The 20707-nt window shown below is 39.5% G+C and overlaps 2 protein-coding genes across 2 annotated transcripts; both read right to left on the reverse strand.

The window, feature by feature from the left end:
• Positions 1-509: 509 nt before the first annotated feature.
• On the reverse strand, positions 510-2588 carry hmx2 (H6 family homeobox 2). The gene is made up of 2 exons (XM_043262458.1): positions 2155-2588; positions 510-1418 (listed from the first exon to the last, which is right to left on the reverse strand). The coding sequence occupies exons 1-2, from the start codon at positions 2417-2419 to the stop codon at positions 871-873; spliced, it is 813 nt and encodes a 270-aa protein (XP_043118393.1). The 5' UTR covers positions 2420-2588; the 3' UTR covers positions 510-870.
• A 5986-nt stretch (positions 2589-8574) lies between these two features.
• On the reverse strand, positions 8575-11125 carry hmx3a (H6 family homeobox 3a). Its single transcript, XM_043262360.1, has 2 exons — positions 10456-11125; positions 8575-10060 (listed from the first exon to the last, which is right to left on the reverse strand). Exons 1-2 carry the CDS (start codon positions 10739-10741, stop codon positions 9456-9458), a joined length of 891 nt encoding a protein of 296 aa, XP_043118295.1. The 5' UTR covers positions 10742-11125; the 3' UTR covers positions 8575-9455.
• Between the last annotated feature and the right edge of the window lie 9582 nt (positions 11126-20707).

Here is a 20707-nt window from a genome sequence, read left to right on the forward strand (position 1 = left end):
TGTCTCCGAGAACGTTTGAATGCGTGTTCGTGTGACAAGCAACATGTAATTATCCCTAATTGCGAAAGCATCAACTGGGGACACTTTACATGACCCAGTGTCAATGTAACAAAAATGTTTGTCTTGAGCTGGTATGCTAACCAGAATCAGTATATATATATATATATATATATATATATATATATATATATATATATATATATATATATATATATATATATATATATATCACGACATGAAAAGTCTCACGTGCATATAGTATTTATATACTTAACAATATTGCTACACTGATTTCGTGGAGGCCTTCTGCTTTTTGTGGTCATTCGAAAATCGAAGACTGCTAATAAAACAACATAGAATGATCTAAACGTTAGGAACATGTTGTTTAGAGAAAAAAGCATCACATCAAAATGTGGAGTTTTTAAAATAGCATTACTGTCGATCGTTCAGTATTTTATAGGCCTCGCTTTACAATGAATAATAAATACAGTACGAAGTAAATACAAATTATTGTTATATTATTATTATTGAAAGGGTTTTTTTAATCTTTTGTTTTCATTTTAGAGACAGGAATCGACTGGTTACGCTTTTATTTCAACGTTTTCACTCCTCATAACGTGTAAAACTGGTTAATCTGGGGACATAAATGTAAATAAAAGTACAAAATAATCATTATACACATGGTGTATTTTATAGGACATGTACAGAACCGCTTTGCTTTTGTGTTTTACACATAGAATCGTTTAATTGCTGCATAATAAGAAATATATTTTTTCACCAAATAAAGAGGTATAAATAGACATGAATTTTGTCAAACATAGTTAAATGTGTGTTTTGTACGTTTTAGTGTGTAATAGTGTGTCGCAAAAGTTAATATTCAATCTTATTGTAAAGATTGTATAACGGTAAAGCTGGTAAATTACTTCCAGGGTAATAGAGAGGGGTAGGAAAAGCGATGGACCTCGGAACCGGCACCCGGAGCAACGAATTTTCTCTGAAAACGAGGGGCATCCCAACCAAAGTCTGCGCGGACGCGTGCGCCATGTTCGCGGCTTCCAGTTCCGCAGAGAGCTGCCGTTTCCATTTGTTCCGCCGGTTCTGAAACCACGTTTTCACTTGTGTCTCCGTTAACTGCAGGCTGGAGGCGAGACAGGCTCTCTCGGAGCTGCTCAAATAGCGTTTCATATCGAACGTGGACTCGAGCTGATAAACCTGACTCCGAGAGAAAACCGTGCGCGTCTTCTTCTTGGCGGAGCTGCTCTGTTTGTCCGGGCCATCACGTTGTCTCTCTTCAGAAACGGGAGACATTTGGCTACACGCTCGCTCCTGCTCCTCTTTGTAATCCGGTAGTATGGACGGTGTCAAATGCGGCCGGCGGTCGATCCCATCTTGCGCAGGTAGAAGTCCCTTTGCGGCACCTGCAACCCATGCAACACAGACGTTTCGTCTTGGTCAAATTGCGCTGTAAAAACACCGCCGTCCCGATCTATTAATAATAATTGCATAAAGCTTTCGCGCTTCTGTGCGAATTCGATAAATGTTTGCAAACAGGTTTATTTTTAGCGCGGCACAAAAAAAAGCGCTTTAAATACTCGTCCACCATCAAATTCACTCGGTGGGTTTTTCTATTAGGCTAAACATCGCCATTACTCGATACTTTACACAAGAGTTCATTAAATTTGAACTCTGACTGTTTGATCGACTGTTGAAAGGTTACAAGTGCCCTGTTAAATAAACAATACAATATGACTAGCACTGGTGCACGATATTAATTAAATCGTGTTACATTTAACGCTCAATTGACGAAATGCAGCATTGCCTCTGAAAGCCCGGCATAATCAATTAGCAGACTCGATTAAATTCGGTTAATTATTTGACCTTTACCCTGTTCACCGAGGCGCGATAATACGTCGGGTAAAAACACCACTGGAGTTTTATCCATTGGTGGCAATTGCGACAACGTTACAAGATAGTCTCCATGGTGACAAAAACAATTCGCGCTTTACGTGCTTTCTGAAGTGAGACGTTTTTTAAAAGTGAATTGTTTGCTAAACATCGCGACACGAGAAATGTCTATAGCCTATTGACCGGGGTGGTAACGATTGTCTCACAAAAAAAAAAATACAAAGAAGCACCGGTGCTAGCGTCACTTACCGAGGCAGGAGAAGTTGAGAGGCTGGTGCGGGTTGCAGGACTCTGGTACGCCGGGCTCAGAGCAGTAGCAGTCGCCCGAGTCCTCCCCGGCGCTGCAGTCGTCCTCCGAAGACACGGACAACGTCCGCTTCCTCGCCGGCGCTTTCGGACCGTCCTTTCCAGCTGACCGGACTCCCTCGGTGGAGGTGCCCAGAATAGACTGGATCGTGAAGCTCGAAATGGGGGCAGGCGAGCACTTGCTTCCGCTGTCCTCCGAATTATTCATTCTCGCCTCATAACAGTTCAAAAATGTCCTAAAAATGATACGATGCCAACGCAGTGATAAGTTCCGCTACACATAGAGAGCGTTTCCTTCGATTCTGAAAACGGTTCTTTAAAGCTGTTGGGACGTTTTAAAAAAACTTGTTTTTCGTGGGCTCAAAAGTGTTCGAATGCATTCCTCTCCACTTCCACGCGCTCTGGTCTCAAGGCGGGTGGAACGTGCCCTCATTTGCATGTAGGTAAGACCGGCGCTGGCCAATCACGCGCTCAAAGCGCGCCCGGAAATTTCAAATTTTATAAAGGTTGAGTTCGTCAGCGGCTCACGAGAAGTGCAGAGCGCTCGATGAACGTTAACTTGGCGCAAAAACATTATACTACAGTGCCTAATGTTGAGAAAGGATAGTCCTTTTTTGGGAAAATAATGTCAAAATGCAACAGTGCAGACCTGTTCTTTGGCTAATTGTAAATTACCTTATGATAAACAAAGGTTTATAGATAATAGCCAATGTAACTTGGTTGCCAAATATTTTAAACATTAAAAGTCAAAAGCATAATTTGCCCTTTAATTTACAAAATACGCTATATTGATACGGACAATAAATGTTCTCTTTCTATTCTTTATTTAAAAAGTATGAGGGTTTTAATGGGGAGGGGGCATTCTCAGAATTCTTTTTTCATTTAGGTGTTATATTTTGCACGTTATGTTATTTAGTTTAATTGTGCATGCTTATTTATTCAATGCATTGTTGTTTTATTGAATGCATGTTTTAACGTGCTATTATTATTATTATTATTATTATTATTATTATTGATTACAGGTGCTGGAGAGGCCGAATTTATTTTTTTATTTTTTTATTAAGTCATCATGTGGGTGTCCATTGCCCCGCCTGCAATATTAATACATTTTGCAGTAACAGTTTTATAATAATACTAAGAGTCTAAATATGTTGGTATCAACATACTATAATTTAAGAACAGAGTTATGAAGTGTAAAATGTAGTTCAAACACATCATTTTTGCACAACAAAATAAACAAATGTGTTTTTTTCCACTCTGAACAAATGCTTTAAAATGCAGTTGTGACGGTCTAGCTGTAGGCTGGTCAACATTATTTTGTCCTTTCGCCTCACAACTTGACTTGACGGACGTTTGCCTGCAGAATATCACTGTAACGAGAAATCACAACCAACATTTTAATAGCTTTCTGTGAAGTACTGGATGGATAATTATTCATTGTCATGTACGTGCCTCTGGTTTCCCACTTTGATAAATTGTGATTATTATTGCTTCTAATTTCAGTCATTTCCTGCTCCCTTATATCGACATAATATTTTTTTTTTCTGTTTACAGGATAACGAGCTTATTTTTTATTCATTTATCGATTTTAAGATTTCGAGTTTGTATCGGAGGTTCGCGCGAACAGGCCTCCGAACTGCAATGAAACAATAAAGCTTGTGCGTCCCCTTTAAAAGATTGTCACAATATTTGATCATGCAATCGAGAGCTTAAGCGATCCAGACGCACTTTTTAAACAGCTTTTACTGTGATCCTCACACAGACGACCGTGCTGCTGATCCATAGAGGTGTCTTTGTTCATGACTGGAGTCCTAGGCATCTGGAGTTCTCAAGTTCGTGCCTACAACAATAACCAACCTCATAATCACGAGTCATCCGAATCCACGGTTTAGCTCAAAAATCATATATCTTATTAAACAGTCGTTTTAAATTCCACCAGTCTTGTGCTATAAATGGCAAATTGGTCAAATAATCCAACACGCGGTCCAGGAACTAATAATGGATCCTATATCTCATTTTTCTTGAAAATAATAAACTCATTCCACGTCCATTATCTCCGTTTAAGAATTAATTTGATCATTATGGTGGGCTAATCTACTGCCTCTGCGGGCCGACTAGAGCGGGCAGGACCCTGTTTAATTGATTGACTAATTGATTGGGGGGTGTACGCTCGCCCCACCCCTGACTCGTGTCTCGAGGGCAGCTGTGGCTCTGCCACATTAGCTCTCGTTAGCGTTTTCTAAAGGCTGGCGACACTTAACAAATGCTCTGGCTTTGTCGTGGTGACAGCGCGCGGACACCTAATGGAGCAGAGGGAGCCAGGGTTGAGCGATCCCGACTACAAATTTCAAAGGTCGGGAATAATGCCCCTGCACACATGAGTCTCCTAAGCACAGACTAACCGGGCCATATACCAGTTCAAAACAGCTACAATTTTCTTTCTTTCTTTTTTAATTGTTACAACAACGCCTATATCCCTATGTACTATTTCAGCGATTGCATGCATATAAACAGAGATATAAACAGATATAAATATAGATTTAGCAAGAACGCTTTATCTTAAAAGACGACGTAGTTTTTATTAAATTAAAAATTGGGACTGTGTACCTATGGCTAGAAAGAAAACATCAACGGGTGTTAGTTTGGTCTAGTAAGACCCTGGAAGTGCGACACGTGCACTATTTGTGCGCGCGATGATGGAAACGATGTGGTTGAACTGTCACAATCTGCAACTCTGTTTGGAACGGTTGTTAAAGAGACCTATTGTGAGCGACCATATGCCCACATATAGCCATTTAGTGCGTAAAATATGAGGGTCTGGTTCACAGCGGCCCTGCGATTTATGGCGCATTCACATAAGGCGTGAAATCCGCAATGATCGTTAAAGAGCCGGTTTTATACGCTGCGCCTGTCAGCCGAGGCTCGATGGCTTAAAGGCCGTTTAGACATATTAAACAAAAACAATACACCAGAAATGCAGCCCCCCCTCACAGTAGGCTGTTATATATTCGACGCGTTCGGGGAGGAGGGGGGCGATGTTATTAAAATTTTCGTAGAAAGCCGTTCAAATAGGTTCGAAAAAGAGCATTTGTGCGCGCGCGCCGCTTTTAATCCGAAAAGTTGTTTCCGTTATTGATTATGAGCGATTTTACCCGCGCGTTTCGCAAATACCCAGACAGGTGAAAAGCGACGAACACCCAGCGATCGCGGGACAGCCTGTCACGCTTTCACGAAGCCAAACGTCTTTCGGATCCGGCGGAACATGCGTTTTTGCGCGTGCTGTCAGCGCACGCGGCGGACGGTAACGACCGAACATACACATCTAGCTTCTGGCGAAAATGCCTTCCGCTAAAAAGACAGATGAAGTCATGGACGCCTTTGATCTGAAAATCAAGCTTCGATAAATATTAAACAAAGGGCCCTTTGCACGTGTGTATTATGATATATGGCGTGTCCAGCTTTAAGATAAGGAAATTACCAGAGAAAATGATATCAATAAATTTTCTAAGTATAAACGCTGATTATGTTTCGATTTTCATTCAAGATTCTGAGGCTGGTCTTTTATTTTTTCTCAAATGGTTTTGCAGAGAGAGAGAGAGAGAGAGAGAGAGAGAGAGAGAGAGAGAGAGAGAGAGAGCAGGCAAGCAGGCGGGAAGCTCAAGCCCTGGAGGTGTACAATTTATGTAATCTACGGCTGGGAAATGAATTGGGTAATTTATTGGAAAACAGAAAGTCAAGAAGATTGGATCAGTATAGTTCAACCAAGGGCTTCTATTCATCAAGATCCAATTAACAACCTAACCATTGAGTCTTAATGGGTTTCCAATCTACTGCTCTGATATACTCATCAATCCCTGAGGGAGAAATTAAGCGAATCGACCGCCCCTCGGCGTTGTGGTGTCATTCCTCTCCGCAACTATATGTCAAATTAAAAACACAATTAAAATTTAAACTGTTTCAATCAGAGGCTGCCCCGCAACCTATGTTTCACTTAATAGAACTTTGATGAAAATCTGATGCTCGCTTTCAATCACGAAGGCAAATGGGAAAGGTGGGGCAAAAAAAGGGGGAAGATATCCTTTTCCTTGAAAAACACCAAAACATTTCGAGAATGTAATGAGCGAAGATAGGCCCGCTCCCTCTCGAGCGCTGCACGCGAGATTGAGTTCACGTTCTCGCCGTCTATTGTGGGTAAATGTGCTTTGCAGAGCGCTGAAAAACATTTTCCCCTACACAGCGAAAGATAATTCAATAGGGGCAGATGATGGTCCATTTTGTCAGCCTCGTCCTGTGACGCAGAGAGCAGCTATCCTTTCCGCTCGAAAACGCGAGGTCGGCTAACTAAACGTATTGTGTTTTATCGAAATTGTTAAATCGCCCTTCCGTCGGTTTTGAATAGCCCAGGCTTTGATTAGCTGGCAACCCCGTCATATTCACAAAGAAAACGCTATTGCGCAAATAGGAATAATCACGTCGCCGGAAAGAGATGACTTGCGAACAAAGTACGGGAGGGGATTGTTTAAATACCGGTTATATGCGCTGTTTGCTCGTCGTTCTATACAGCTCCGTCCGTGTTAACGCGCCAAAAGCATTTTATCTGTTTACCCCACCTCCCTTCTTTGCATAAAGATACAGTCAAATGGAAATTATCGAGTGATAGGCTATATATTTTTTCAGTTTATGACAGCGGATCAAGGTCATCAGTAAGCCATCAGGAAAAAAAAAAGAACTGTTAACAATGCCCTTGATTTGAAACAATATTTTACAGACGTTACCCGATCAATACTCGACAGGCGATAATGCCTCTGCGATCTATTAATTCACCGTAATGGGCTCGTGCTGAGCTTGCATTATATTATACGTCAATATAGGAGTTATGATTATTAGGCGGCGGTGTTTGAATGTGCTCTTGGCTGAGTGCTCAGACCCAACGCAGAGTTGATTTCGACTTTACAGAGGAAGAGTGTAATAGGAAGACCAATGCTTGTCGATGAGCCTGACTGACCCATATTAAAGTTCTCTCCCTGCAACACCATTTTAATACGTTTCATTTTAATAATAGGCTTATGTTCAGACGCACGACGCAATTGGCCAACATGTTGCCTGTAGAGCTTCTGTGGGCTGAGGCAGACTGCTAAACTTCAATTAAAACATTTTAATATTTCTTTAATAAAAAAATGCCTCGAATCTTAAGCCGTGAATTATCTGATGTGTCTGAGCGTTTTAAAGAAGAATTGTTAATTATCTGTTATTGTGGTTATTAATAATAACAATAATGTTAGCATATTAATAATGATAATACATTCTTTATTTATAATGTTGTTGTTGTTATATAATTTAGTTGTTGTCTAACCTTTTCCACTCAAGTCAATAATCCATTTTTCCATTGGCTTAAGGTTTGTAGCTACAGTTAATGGGTCGTGTTTAAATTTTTGCACGCATTTCGGAGCACCAGCGGTAAACTCATTACTTGTGTTTTTGGCCACGCTTTTATACACTTAAAATACAACGCATAACAAATGAGTACAGTTTTTACTCTTCCGCGTCCGTCTCACACACACGCACGCACGCACGCACACACACACACACACACACACACACACACACTCATACTCTCACAATGAGCGGTAAAACTCTTAATGCAATTCCGCCAGCTCTCACCGATAATTATACGGTCTTATTGACAACGCGATTTTGCAAAACATCGCTTGTAGAGTCCGCCAGATTTAAAGGTGCACCTGCTTGTAATTGAGATGGTAATGGCTATTTCAGCTTGTTGAGGCCTAAGTGAAACAATTCCGGTTTTGCTGAACGCTTAAATTAGCTAATCGTTTTTTATTTCATAATATATATATATATATATATATATATATATATATATATATATATATATATATATATATATATATATATATATATATATAACATTATTTTACTTTCTTTAATATTTAGCAATGCACACAAAAATGTATGGTTTATTTATAAATAACCTAATTAACCCACATATGATTTAATTAATAAATAATTTATATATGAATTTATTAGCATCCCATATTTCGTTATTTTGAAATGCACAGAATTGCTTGCATATCATTTTAAAATCGTTCTATACACACACCGAGCCTCATCTAATTGTAACATAAAAGTATTGTATGGTGGTTGTGCGAACTGTCAGTTTTGTCTGCCACGTTTTTTTTTATATAAAGTATTTCCTGAATATCAGATTTGATCACTATTCACTCGAGTATACTCGTGCGGCACGTCCACATTTATCCACGAGCATTATAAACTGTGAGACTTCTGGTTATTCGCCTCAACACAACGGCCGTGCCACGAAGTCAGGTTAGTCACTCAAGACATGTAGACTTTAATAGTCTCCGTTTATTTCACAACAGAATTTAGCAATACAATGTAAAAAAAAAACCAAAACAAAAAAAAAACATAGCTATTACTGTACAAATGACACCTTAACTCATTTTGGTTCGTTATATCTGTACACGTACATATACATCTGTAAATAATATAGATAAAAGCGAAAGTTTTTATTCTTCGTGTTTGTGTGTCTTCAGTTTTACTGCAATTCCTGTCAGTATAGTTTATGATTGTCCATTGAACGCGGGACCAGAATCGTTTTCGGCGGCTATCCTCTCAACCTAAAAACTGTTCGGTTAAGAAAATGTATCTAAAATAAAGAGTTTCAAAAAGAATATTTTGCCTTATCCTGTAGATCACACACAGTAGTATTGCACATCCGTGTTCAGGGTTGTGTTGTTGTTTTTTCCCCTGTGCTATAAAGAAATTGAACCATGTGTATAAAACCTTTCCTTTGACGTGTCAACAAGTTGATTTGTAAAAATTCATAGATAAACTGTAGCAGGTATAATAATAATAATAATAATAATAATAATTATAATTATAATGACAGTAAATTAACGTAGTCTTTATAATTCACCACCAACCAACATCAACATTAGAAATGTAGGCCTCTAAACATTCGCCTTATTCATGTGTAGTTTTATGGGTATTTTTTTATGAGTTATATAAAAAATGTAGGGCTCAAATGCATGATAGTGCGTCTTTGTACATTTTTTTCTTTTCTTTCTTTTTTTTTTTTTAAATTATTTTCTAAACAAAAATAATTCGTCTCTTGGTTTCGCTCCCGCCTCTTCGCTCTCCCTCTTCACGAGTCTTTGTAAAATCGTTTTAGTTACATAGTTACATAGAAAAAGTCATCTCCCGTCCTCTCAAACCGGTCTGAGCAGGGGCACGGAGGTGACGATGGGATGCGAGTAGTAAACCGGATGAGGGAAAGTGAGCAGCGGCTGGCTCACGGGCACGTTGCCCGCCGTGTTGGAGCTCTCCGAGGCCGAGTTCTCGTGGTACAGGATGGGTACTCTCACAATCCTTTGCGCCGCTGCGTGGCTCAGGTTGGCGGCCTCCAGCTCTGCGGCCAGCTGGCGTTTCCATTTGTTTCTGCGGTTCTGAAACCAGATTTTGACTTGGGTCTCTGTGAGGTGAAGGGAGGCGGCGAGGCCCGCGCGCTCTGAGCTGCTGAGGTAGCGTTTCATGTCGAAGGTGGACTCCAGCTGGAACACCTGACTCCGCGAGAACACCGTGCGAGTTTTCTTTTTCCGGCAAGGTTTTTTGTCCGCGCCGTCGTCGCTCTTCTTCCAGTCGTCCAAGCCGCCTTCTTTTTTACCCTCTTCGGTGTCGCTCTCCTCGAGGACGATCTCGTCTCCGCTTTTGTTGTCGTCTTCGTCGTCCTTGGCGTCCGGGTCTGATTTGAGCACGAGCTCGGGCGAATCTCGGTCGGTGCCTGCGATCGGCGAGGAGTCTCTCGCTTTCTGTGCTGCTTACAGTAGGAGAGCTCAAATTAGCATTCGTTTTCTATTTAGAAACATATTCATATCAAGTTTCACAGGTCGCGTCACTTCGCCACATGACAGGTGCAAACAAGTGTGGATCGCACCGTCCAAATCTCGGTGTTGTCAAAGTTAAGCATCGCGTTTTAAAAGAAAGGCCATTTCAAAACACCCGACTTTCGTGTTAAAAGCACGAAAATGGTTTTTGCAAATCGCTACCTGCGTGTTTATATGGATATTATACGGGTTATATTGTTCAAACTACGGGCTGACATGGATCTCATTAACACTGCGTACGCATACACCAACATTTGCTAGCAGAATCGCACTATTATTTTTGCTAACACCGCGCAAAAAGACGTTTTGAGAGCTCAAACCTTACCTTCTGTTCTGTGAAGATGCGCAGATGCGCTGAGAGTGTACGGGTACCACCACGCCGAGGCGCGCTCGAGGTAAGCCGGTAACGCAAAGCGCTGGGTCGGCAACTCAAAGCGAGGAAAGTTTAATTCCCCAACCTGAGAGAGCGAGAAGCTGCCGTCAAGTCCTGCTTTAGCCGATGCCAAAATAGGCTTAGGCTTTGACGGCTTGCTGTCAGAATTAAGAAGATTTTTAATGAAAAACGGAGAGTCTTTCGCCGAAGCACACGTATCCTGCGTTGTCTCGGGCATGCTGGCTTGAAATTCGAGCTTGTGATATATATTTTGAAAGTCGCTAAAATCTAAAAACTGGTAACAGTTTGCAGGTCCTTGGCAAACTCTTCCTGTAGCGGGAACTTAAACGCGGTTGTTTGCGGTCGGCGCTGACGTTAAAACGAAAGACAATAATGCGGAGCGAGATAAACAATATTAATCTTGCTGATCATCTTCCGAGAGTTCCTTGGTGAAAATGATGCTCGCCGCGTCCGTCTGGCGCCAGATGCTAATGATGAAATAAAAATGTCACCCGAGTTAAATGCAGAAAGTATACGGCGATTGGGCACGTACAATAGCAAATGGGATGAAGGGAGAGATGGGAAGTGGAGAGTCTGGAGAGAGGAGGGGCCTCTCAGACTCTTCGCGTTGGCTGCCGGGCTGAGAGTTCTCTCCTGTTATTGGTCTTATATAGTCCAATTAGGTGGCAAATGAGGACGGACCATTAACACAAAGGAACAAGGATTTAGCTCAAGCGGTGCGCCGATGAAGGCAATAGCGAAAAGGTGGTTTAGGCCACGAGCATCGCAAAGTTACAGTTGACTTTTTATCAGCATCTCTAAAAAGTTGCTTACAGGCGTTCTGCAGTCATACCCTTGAAACGCAGGCGTGGAGCCCACAAGTGCAGTTAGGGACAGATATGTGGAATTGCACAAATAAATCTGAAAAAGTGTCACGTTGTAAGAAAATTATATAAACAAATAAAGTATAGCAGATGTTCAACCAAAGCCTGTCGATTATTTTTGGTAGCACGTAATTTGTATCTTTAGCCTGCTACTTTGTAGTTGCTATAATGTTTTTTTAAATTATATATTTATTATTATATTTTAAGCATTTAAAAATCGCGTTAAACCCATTTGAATGTAATGCTGTAAACAACTAAATACATTTTTTTTTACAAGTTAAGCACATTCGGCCAATGAAGTGTCCATATCAATCTCTTAAAGGTATTTTTTTCCTCTCTCTTAAAGCAGGCGAAATTGTTATTTTTGAATCCTATCCCGCGAGCCTTTACAAGTATTTAAAAAAATTGTCGAATAGGTTGATTGAAATTGAAATGATCTCTCCACCAATCCATTCGTTCTTTGTAAGCATTACTTTTTGAAACTCAAATATCTGCTACGTTTTAACCGCATCCGGTTTAAACGTTCGATCCGCGTTACGCGCGGTGTTCTAAATCCGAAAGGATTATATAGTTCACCGCATTCGTTTGTTTTAACGTTAAGTATTATTTTACGGTTTGACGTCATTTTGAATAAACAAACCACAGAATAAAACACAAAATCTTAGCAAAAGATAAAATGCACGTAAGGGTCGTGAGGTCATATTTCTGGGGCCACTAAATGTTGCTCAGGAGTCACTTCAAAACCGTCACGTCCTGTCGTTAAGTTCTCAGCGTTGTCAATCTTTAATCAAAACCGTTTTTGTTGGTCTTGTGAAACGATCATTTTGATTCCATAAGTGAATGGGCGCCACAAGTTACTGATTGGACGAGGCGAGGGCGTCCTCTACGGGTTACAAAGAATTACTGCATGCTTGCAAGTCAGCAAACCAATACAAATCCATCTTGTTGCTGTTAAATTACTAAAATCAACCTCTTGACAATATTGCTAGATCGACAGAGTAATTTACTCTTGGGCATAATAAAACGGTGAGTGATGACAATAGCATTATTATTATTATTATTATTATTATTAGTAGTAGTAGTAGTAGTAGTAGTAGTAGTAGTAGTATAGTAATAACATAGAAGTAAATGCAAATAAGTTACAACTTAATCAAAAATGTTGTCATGATCCAATTTTTCTAGTTTTCTAAAATGGTGACAAAACAGACCATGATTTTGTAAATACGAATATTACTTTTAATATAAATATGATTAGTCTTATTATGTCGAAATAGTATAGGCTAACATTAAATTATAGGCTTGCGAAGACACCCAAATGCAATCGGTTTGATTTACAGCAGCCTAAGTAATATTTGTTCATAAGACACTTAGTTAAGATAGACAAAATAAAGCGTAGACCAGGTAAAATATACCATGCAGCACTTTTGATCATTTATATGTGCACTTTCAATGCATGTTTATCATCCAGCATCGTTCCCTATAGCGCCATCAGGTGTCAGGTTAAACAGTCAACGACGTTACTCAGATATATGATTTCTATGCAAAGTTGTCATTTTTTTGTGAGATTGGTTAATTACTTATTTGAAATTACGAATTAAAACGTGTACAACTGGTCAGCCCCTCTCTAGAAAAACACATAGGCATGTTATTAACACAAGGGTTTATTTCTAATAGTTAACTTACATGAAAGAAAGAAAAAATAGATGATTAATTTCCAAAACTGTAATAAGATTTAAAGGGTCCGAGCCTGGCCTGATTCATTCAGTGTAAACAGCGCACAAATGGGCCACAGAAAGAGTTTTATCCGCAACGCTATTAGAATCAGCGTTCGCTGCATGCCTTTATTGGGGGCTTGTGCCATGTAGGCTATGCGTAGATATTTCATATTAGTCTTAGTCTAGGCTCTTTGCGTCTCTCTGCCCGGTGGGAAGATATAATGTTCCCTGACTTTTAGATTATTTATTTCAGCGCGTGGAGTTATTGATTATTTCACCGGGAAAATGACGAATGGCAGAACGGAATGACACGGTCAGCAGGTTCTATTAAAGAAATGATAGTATTGCTCATGGTTTGTTAAAAGGTCCAGTTTAGATACTTTATAGGTTTACATCCATCATCGTCTAACGACCCCGGGAGATGAGAAAAGCGCGCCGCGCGGTGACAATGACCCGACGCCGCTAACTTCGCGCTGTAATTGCCCACGTATTATATATAGATTTTTGTTTTGATATCTTGTGAGTTTCTCTCGTCTGGTCGAAATTGTGATAAAAGACATGAGTATAATATCGAAAAGCACCACGCGGTGAAAAATGGGCGAGGGGGTATTCCAAACCTTTAGCTCTTGGGTCGTGTGCGCCTGTTGGATGCGTTTGGTCACTGTGACATCGCCGTAGCCAGAGTAACTAAGTTTTAAAGCTCTATTTTGATGATTGTATTCCAGCATCACCAGATTTATTATAGACAGACGCAGACAGCCTATTTATTGATTTATTACTGATTTAGATAGATTGATCATTATAAGAGATTTCAATAATGCCACGCTAATAAAATGTAGCTTGCATGCGTTTTAAGATGCTTGCCATAAACGTATGCCAAACGCGTGAATGTAAATGAGCTAAAAATGTTTTCTAAGCAGGATTATTAGCAAAGTTACTCTAAAACCGTATACGTTTAACCGACTTAAATGACCACATGCTCTCTCCTCCCAGTGCATTAATGTCCAGCACTATTGAAACGAGGCATTAAAAGCTTGAAGGTCAGCGTGCTCGTCTCACTGTAATACACACAATGGATTTAAACATGGCATTTAAGTTGTAAAGGACTGACTGTGGCCTGGCCCTGACCTGGCCCACCTTAATTGGCACGGTGAAGCTATTGATTGGCTGAGAGATAGTTAGAGGCTCTGAGTTACAGCGTGATTAGCCAAGTATCAGAGAGCTGCTTTTATATGCTCATTGGGCGCGGAGAAAAGAGCAGAATTCAATGTCACTTTGAGGGTGAGAGGAAGCTCTTGCCAAGTGGGTCACAGGTCAGTTCACGTCCATTAGGACCATGGTTGTCCGTTTACCCTCATAGGATTCCATCCACAGATTCATTTCTTTTACATTTGTTTTTAACAGTGAAAATGTTTTGAATCCCGCTGAAAAAATAATTCTTCAGTTTTAGTGAACTAGCCCTTTAAAAACTGCCGAGGAAGAGAAAAGGCTATTTAATTACATGAACGGCTGTGCTAAAGGCAGGAGAATCAAGAATGCGGTATCTGATGTAACACCTCGTGAACCGTAAATGTTGCTTACAGGTACAGAGATGTTCAACAGGTTCTCCTGACCCTCAGTGTCCTACATAGATGCGATGATCTGTGTCTTCCTTGTGCCAACCAAGAGCTAAAAGACCCCATTCATTCTTTCTGACATGGCTGAATCTGTGGAATGGCTTTGCAGCACCTGTCCAGGTTCACACACACACACACACACACAGGTGATGCCTTCCGTAGAAAAGCCAGGTGTGAGCGTTCTTGGGCCAAGCGTTCTGACCGTGTGTCATTACAGCGCTGTAATCGGGTTGAGGCAGCAGTGGCTTCTCATCAGTGTCTGAGGGGAGATAGAGATATGGAGCCCGTTACAAATGGCCCAAATGCTCAGGCTCTGAGGAAACCCATCAATAAAGCAATTTCTGGTGTCATAACAGCAGCGCTTTTGCTAAAGCTAACCTTTCAAAAAACTTTTCCCTCTGCAAAGCACTGCAGCCCCGCCATTAGAGTCCTGCCTTGTGAATTTAATGGATTCCGTACAAATAATATTCCACCATAATGGAAAAGGTTGAGGTGGCTGAAGACGGATGAAGTCATAAACACCTATAATTGAGAATCAAAGACCGATAAATTTTAAACTGCTATCCATTTTCCCCTTTTTTTTCCCCCGCAGATGATGATCTATGTCATTCTGGCTGCAGGAAAATGGAGGAGATTATGGGTGGAAATTATAACAATAAATTTTCTAAACATACACCTTGATTATGCTTCGATTTTTTGGGAAGGAGAGCAGAGAGAGAGAGAGCGAGCGAGAGACGGTTGGCCTGGTTGGCTGAAAGCTTGCTGGCTAAATGGCGCCATAAAATAGCTTCTGTGTGCTGTTTCGCCCGGAGAGGCCAGGCGTGCCTGGAGGTGTCATTTTCTTCCCCTAAATGGGGGGAAATGAATTGTGTAATTTATTGCAAACTGAAGCACAGTGAGATTAGATCAGCATATCCCATCAAAGGCTCAACAATCAATCTGCTCTGCTTTAACAGCTTGAGACGCATAAACCAGGGCACCTAATGGCTTTCCAATCTAACAGATTGATAGACTTATCTGCTCCCAGGGGATGTATTAAGAAAATCGGCTACTTTCACACTCTTCCCCACCACTTCTGACAGAACCCACTTTTTCTCTCCCTTTCTTTCCCCGCTCACAGCCCCGATTGTAGATATAGAGATATAAATACATTTCTATGAGATGTGGTTTAAAGGAGGGGGGGGGGGCGTAGAGGAGAAGGAGGCGGAATGAAGAGTGAGCTTGTTATTTGTTATTTAGATGAGCGCGGGGGTACGAGGGGAGGGGAGGGAGCTCTTTAATGAGCTGATTATTGCTCGTTGTTTGGAGCCGAGATGGTGAGCAGTCACTCAGGGCCACTTATGAACACATATAAATGTGGCCATAGCAACCGACCTTTCCTGACTAGAGGAAACAGAGAGACGCGCCGTAATAGGGCGGATTAATCAAACAAACCAAGTACAGTAATTAAAGCGGGTCATTTATAGGAGCTTTAATTTCATTGTCATGTCCTCAGACACAAGTTACATATAAATACTTCAACATTATTAATTGTATTATTGTCATTAGCTATTAATTATGCATTTTAATTAAAATGAGTACTAATGCTAATAGCAGCTGTCATGCTCAGGAAAGGGATCTTCATAGGGAAACAGATTGAAAAATCATTCTATATTATATTACATTTATATAGTATATAATAGAAGATATTTATATTCATATACAGTATATAATATAAAATACGTCAGTGCATACACAGTGGTGGCCAAAATTATTAGAACACTAGTGTTTTCACCAGCTAAAAATGGTTTTAATTTAATTTAATAGTACACATACATTTTTTGTGTGTGTATGCATGTGTGTATATACATTTAAGTTATAATTATGCATATATAAAAGGTAATGGTTGTCATAATATAGAATTACAATTTCAATCTACGATATTCCGTATGAAGATATCTATCTTTTGTGTCAGTAGGAAATATCAGTTTACATTTCCAAGCATCCACTTTGCCATTAATTGTACTAATCCGGTGAGATTTTTGAATCTTGTGAGAATCCGCCAGTGCTCCACACAGATATCTGATCTCATCATCGTCCAATCTGTCCGGAATGATATGAAGAAACAGAACAATCTGAAACAGATTCAATCCAGAAGAACTGTGGCAATGTTTCCAAGAGGCTGCGCGCGCACACGCACACACACACACATTATTTTGTTTAATAAAATGTACAGTTTAAATACCTTCCATTTATTTAAAAATATATCTATTTATACTTATTTTGATGATCAGCACACACACATTAACCTCATCAGCAGCCCAGTGACATTATAGACGAATAGGTTTGTCCAGAACACCAGTACAGATTCCCAGTGCAGGTGTAGGATGACTTCTATTTGTCAGCCAGCCTGTCAAGATAAAATCTAAACCTCAAACACTGAGAGTGAATGAGATGCTATCAGCATGGACACAGAGAATAAAGATCTCCTACCTCCCTACATAATTAAGCAGCTACTGCCACCGCTCAAAGAGAGCAATGAGAGGGGGCCATCTTAGAGGAGAGAAAGAGAGAAATAAAAGACAGCGACTTCTATGGAAAAGGACTCATGATTGACATTCACGGGGATCTTATACTAAAAATGAAACTGGCTAAATAAAGCCTACTACACTTGTACGGCTTAATAGAAAAATCGAATGAGATCCAGAGGAGAATAGAATTCATCTTGAATGAAAGATTAAAAGCCCTTGTTAGTGTCACCACACAAATCCATTTGAGATAAGACTCTTTTTATTCGCCTCACATCATCCGTTCTTCATGACGGCCATATTGGATCTCACATCTGATTTGTACCAAAGTCCTGGGGGCAGAGGGGCATTTTCTCCCCATAAATATCAGCCTAGCCCCACATGGACCACAAATCAATGGCAAACAAATTTAAATGCTGTTCTCTCCCTTTGCTATAACTATCAAATACACACACACACACACACACACACACACACTCATCCACTGAAGAATGCAATTAACAGTTTTATGAAAGATATGACATGTCCTAAAATGAGCAAAAAAGTACAGTGAGGGGATGCTACAGACATCATTGTACAAATCAGACACTTATTTTAATCATTTAAATTGAGAAAAAATGATAATTGTAGCTCTAATAGGTGATGACTAATTGGATGATGATGACAATGAGCATAACCGTACAACAATGACGATAACCGCATTTCCTTACAGTATATTAAGTATTAATGAAACCGAAAAATCTATACAAAACAACAGGAATAATATAGGTTTAAAATCTTGATACTGTTTACACAAACCCAGGAGTGAATCCAGGTCATGTTTTATCATATTTATCTTGTCAGTTTCAAGCTGTCACTGTCTCCAGATGAAAGTGTATACTATACGCGAGACAATCTGTTATGCGGTCAAAATGAAGCATTGATTATTTGTAAAAACATAAGTGCAAATCAAATCAGTGCTCCTAGGAAAAGATATATGGCCACCCAACATGCACACACAAGAGAAGTGAGCCAATTATCGACCGATTGATTTTATGCACTGCACATTTTTCCCTCTGCTTTAATTCTACTCTTTCAGTGTTAAGACCCTTCTTACTTTTCTGTTCTCGGTGGCAGCGATTATATCCTATGCTGTCATAAAACCCCTATTCCCTGGCTCGAAATGAAACCTTTCTCTCGACCTCTTATATATTTTGTTCTCTATTTCGCTTTAATAGCACTAAAATTGGTTACATATTCTTTTACAGTCCCCAGATGCCATTGCGCCCATGTTGTCATTCGGTTATTTATAGAAAACTATTACATGCTTACATTAGCGGCTTACTTCCCCCATGCGGCCTACAACTTTTTTTTTTAAGAAAACCACAAAGCCCATTCTTTACAGGTCTACAGGCCTGCTGTTGTAGTCTTCCCTGGACCAGAGATCAAGGTGAAGAAAAGTGCATATGTGTGTGTGCTATCAGGATGATGTAAAGAAGGAGAAGAAAGTATAGGAGTGATAGGATCTAGACAAGAGAAAGAGCCAGTGTGATAGAGCCAAAGAAATACAGAAAAAAGACCAGACAAACCACCAGAACAAAAAGAAAAAGAGTCAAAGGGAGAAACAGAAAGTAAAAAAACGTACACTAAAGGTTTAATTTATTTATTTACATTAACATTGTTAAACACACACGCATATGTTTTATTGTGTTAGTTAGCTGTTTTTTAGTAATTTTAACCTAGCCAAAAAAAAACGATTAAAAAACATTTTTTACTGTAGAAATAATAGCAAAGAAATGGCAATGAAATATAAGTCTTAAGCAAAAAAACTTGTCTGTAAATCTCCAATTATCTTTCGTTTACAACTTTTAAAACTATTTTTTTACAGTTTGCAAAATAATTATTTTTTTCAAATAACTGCAGTTAAAAGGAACTTTTAAAAAAGTATCACTGTGTCCACAAACAAATAAGTTTTCTGCATTGATAAGTTTATTTATTTTTGCAAATCATCATATTGGAACGGTTTCTGAAGGATAATCGGCCCGAAGAATGCAACAATTAAAGATTATTGAAAAACAGGAATGAATTGCATTTCAAAATATATTTGTTTCTTTTTTCACATTTTTGTGTTATTAATTGCATTAGTATACGATTTTATATGTGAAGATGAATACAGTAAGATGAAGGTAAAATATTTGAGTATCTACTCGCATATAAACAATGATACATAGTTGTTTGACATTTTTGATGAATAGTTTATGAAGTGCGCTGAATAACCTCAATAGCAAATGTCGTGTTTATCTCAATCACTAGATCAGATTTCCTGTGATTAAGATAATCGTAGCGTTTGCTACCGAGGATATTTAGCACACTTCATACTCTATTCACTTCATTAGCCACCAAAATATCAAACAACCGAGAACTCAGACGGACAGATAAATTGATTTATTGCTTTTGTTTATCTACAGCTCTTTATCTATTCTCTTTTGTTGCTCTTTTACGTGAGCCCCGTGTTTGTGTTCATAAACTCCTCAGGGCTCCGCGGTCTAGTCGGCTTGTCAGTGTTGTACAGGTAAAATGCATGTTATTAATGATCTCCCCAACTGCACGCTGGCACGGTACAGTTCGTGTCATGTTTAAATTCCTCCCCCTATGAATTGGAACAGAGAGGCCCAGCTGCACTAGGCCCAGAGATCGATAAGAGGTCAAGGAGGTCGAGGGTCATTCCTCCCTCCCATTATGACCTGGCCACTCACTTCATATGGTGACTAACGAGGCCTACTGGGCACAGCGCAAGATAAGAGCAGCGTTCAGGGAAAGTGAATAATAGCAGAACAGCTATTCATTCAGAAACAGAATACAGAGGTAATGGAGTACTTCCTTGTTACTGCATCAACTTGTGTGGAGAAAAATAAAACATATTAAGCACTGTGATGTGGAAAGCTGCCTGGACCTTTGTGTAAAAATGACATTAGAGAGAATGAGCTACAGAAAACACTGGGCAGAGAGTCATTTCTCCATGGTAAAATATCATGTGGCGCTATAGACAACTGCTCGTAAAAGACTAAAAAATGAAAATTGCACAGGATTGGACGTGCGAAACTTCTGCTCTACTTTGAAGAAGAGATAAGAAGTCTATTGAACAATGATAAGCTTTTATTAATAATCAATACTCAATTGATTGGTCGTTTCACTCATTAACCTGAGATGCCCTTTGTGCTTGGGATTTTGGTAATACACGCAGTCAACCAATCAAGAACAGCTTGAGCACACAATAATAAATTAGGATTTTAAATGTATTTATTTAAGTTTCTGGCTTCGTTTATATACTTCTAGAATTTGTTTTTTAACTGGAGTCCAGTGATGTTTGGACTTTGAAGCTGTGAAATTTACAAAAAATAAATAAATGAATTAATAAAACAATAAATTAACAACAGTAATTGATTAAATGCCTAAAATGTTTTTTTAACCTTTATCTCTATCTTTATCTCTAATTTGCTTAA

The sequence above is a fragment of the Puntigrus tetrazona genome, chromosome 17 (genome assembly GCF_018831695.1).
Source record: "Puntigrus tetrazona isolate hp1 chromosome 17, ASM1883169v1, whole genome shotgun sequence".
Lineage (NCBI taxonomy): Eukaryota > Metazoa > Chordata > Actinopteri > Cypriniformes > Cyprinidae > Puntigrus > Puntigrus tetrazona.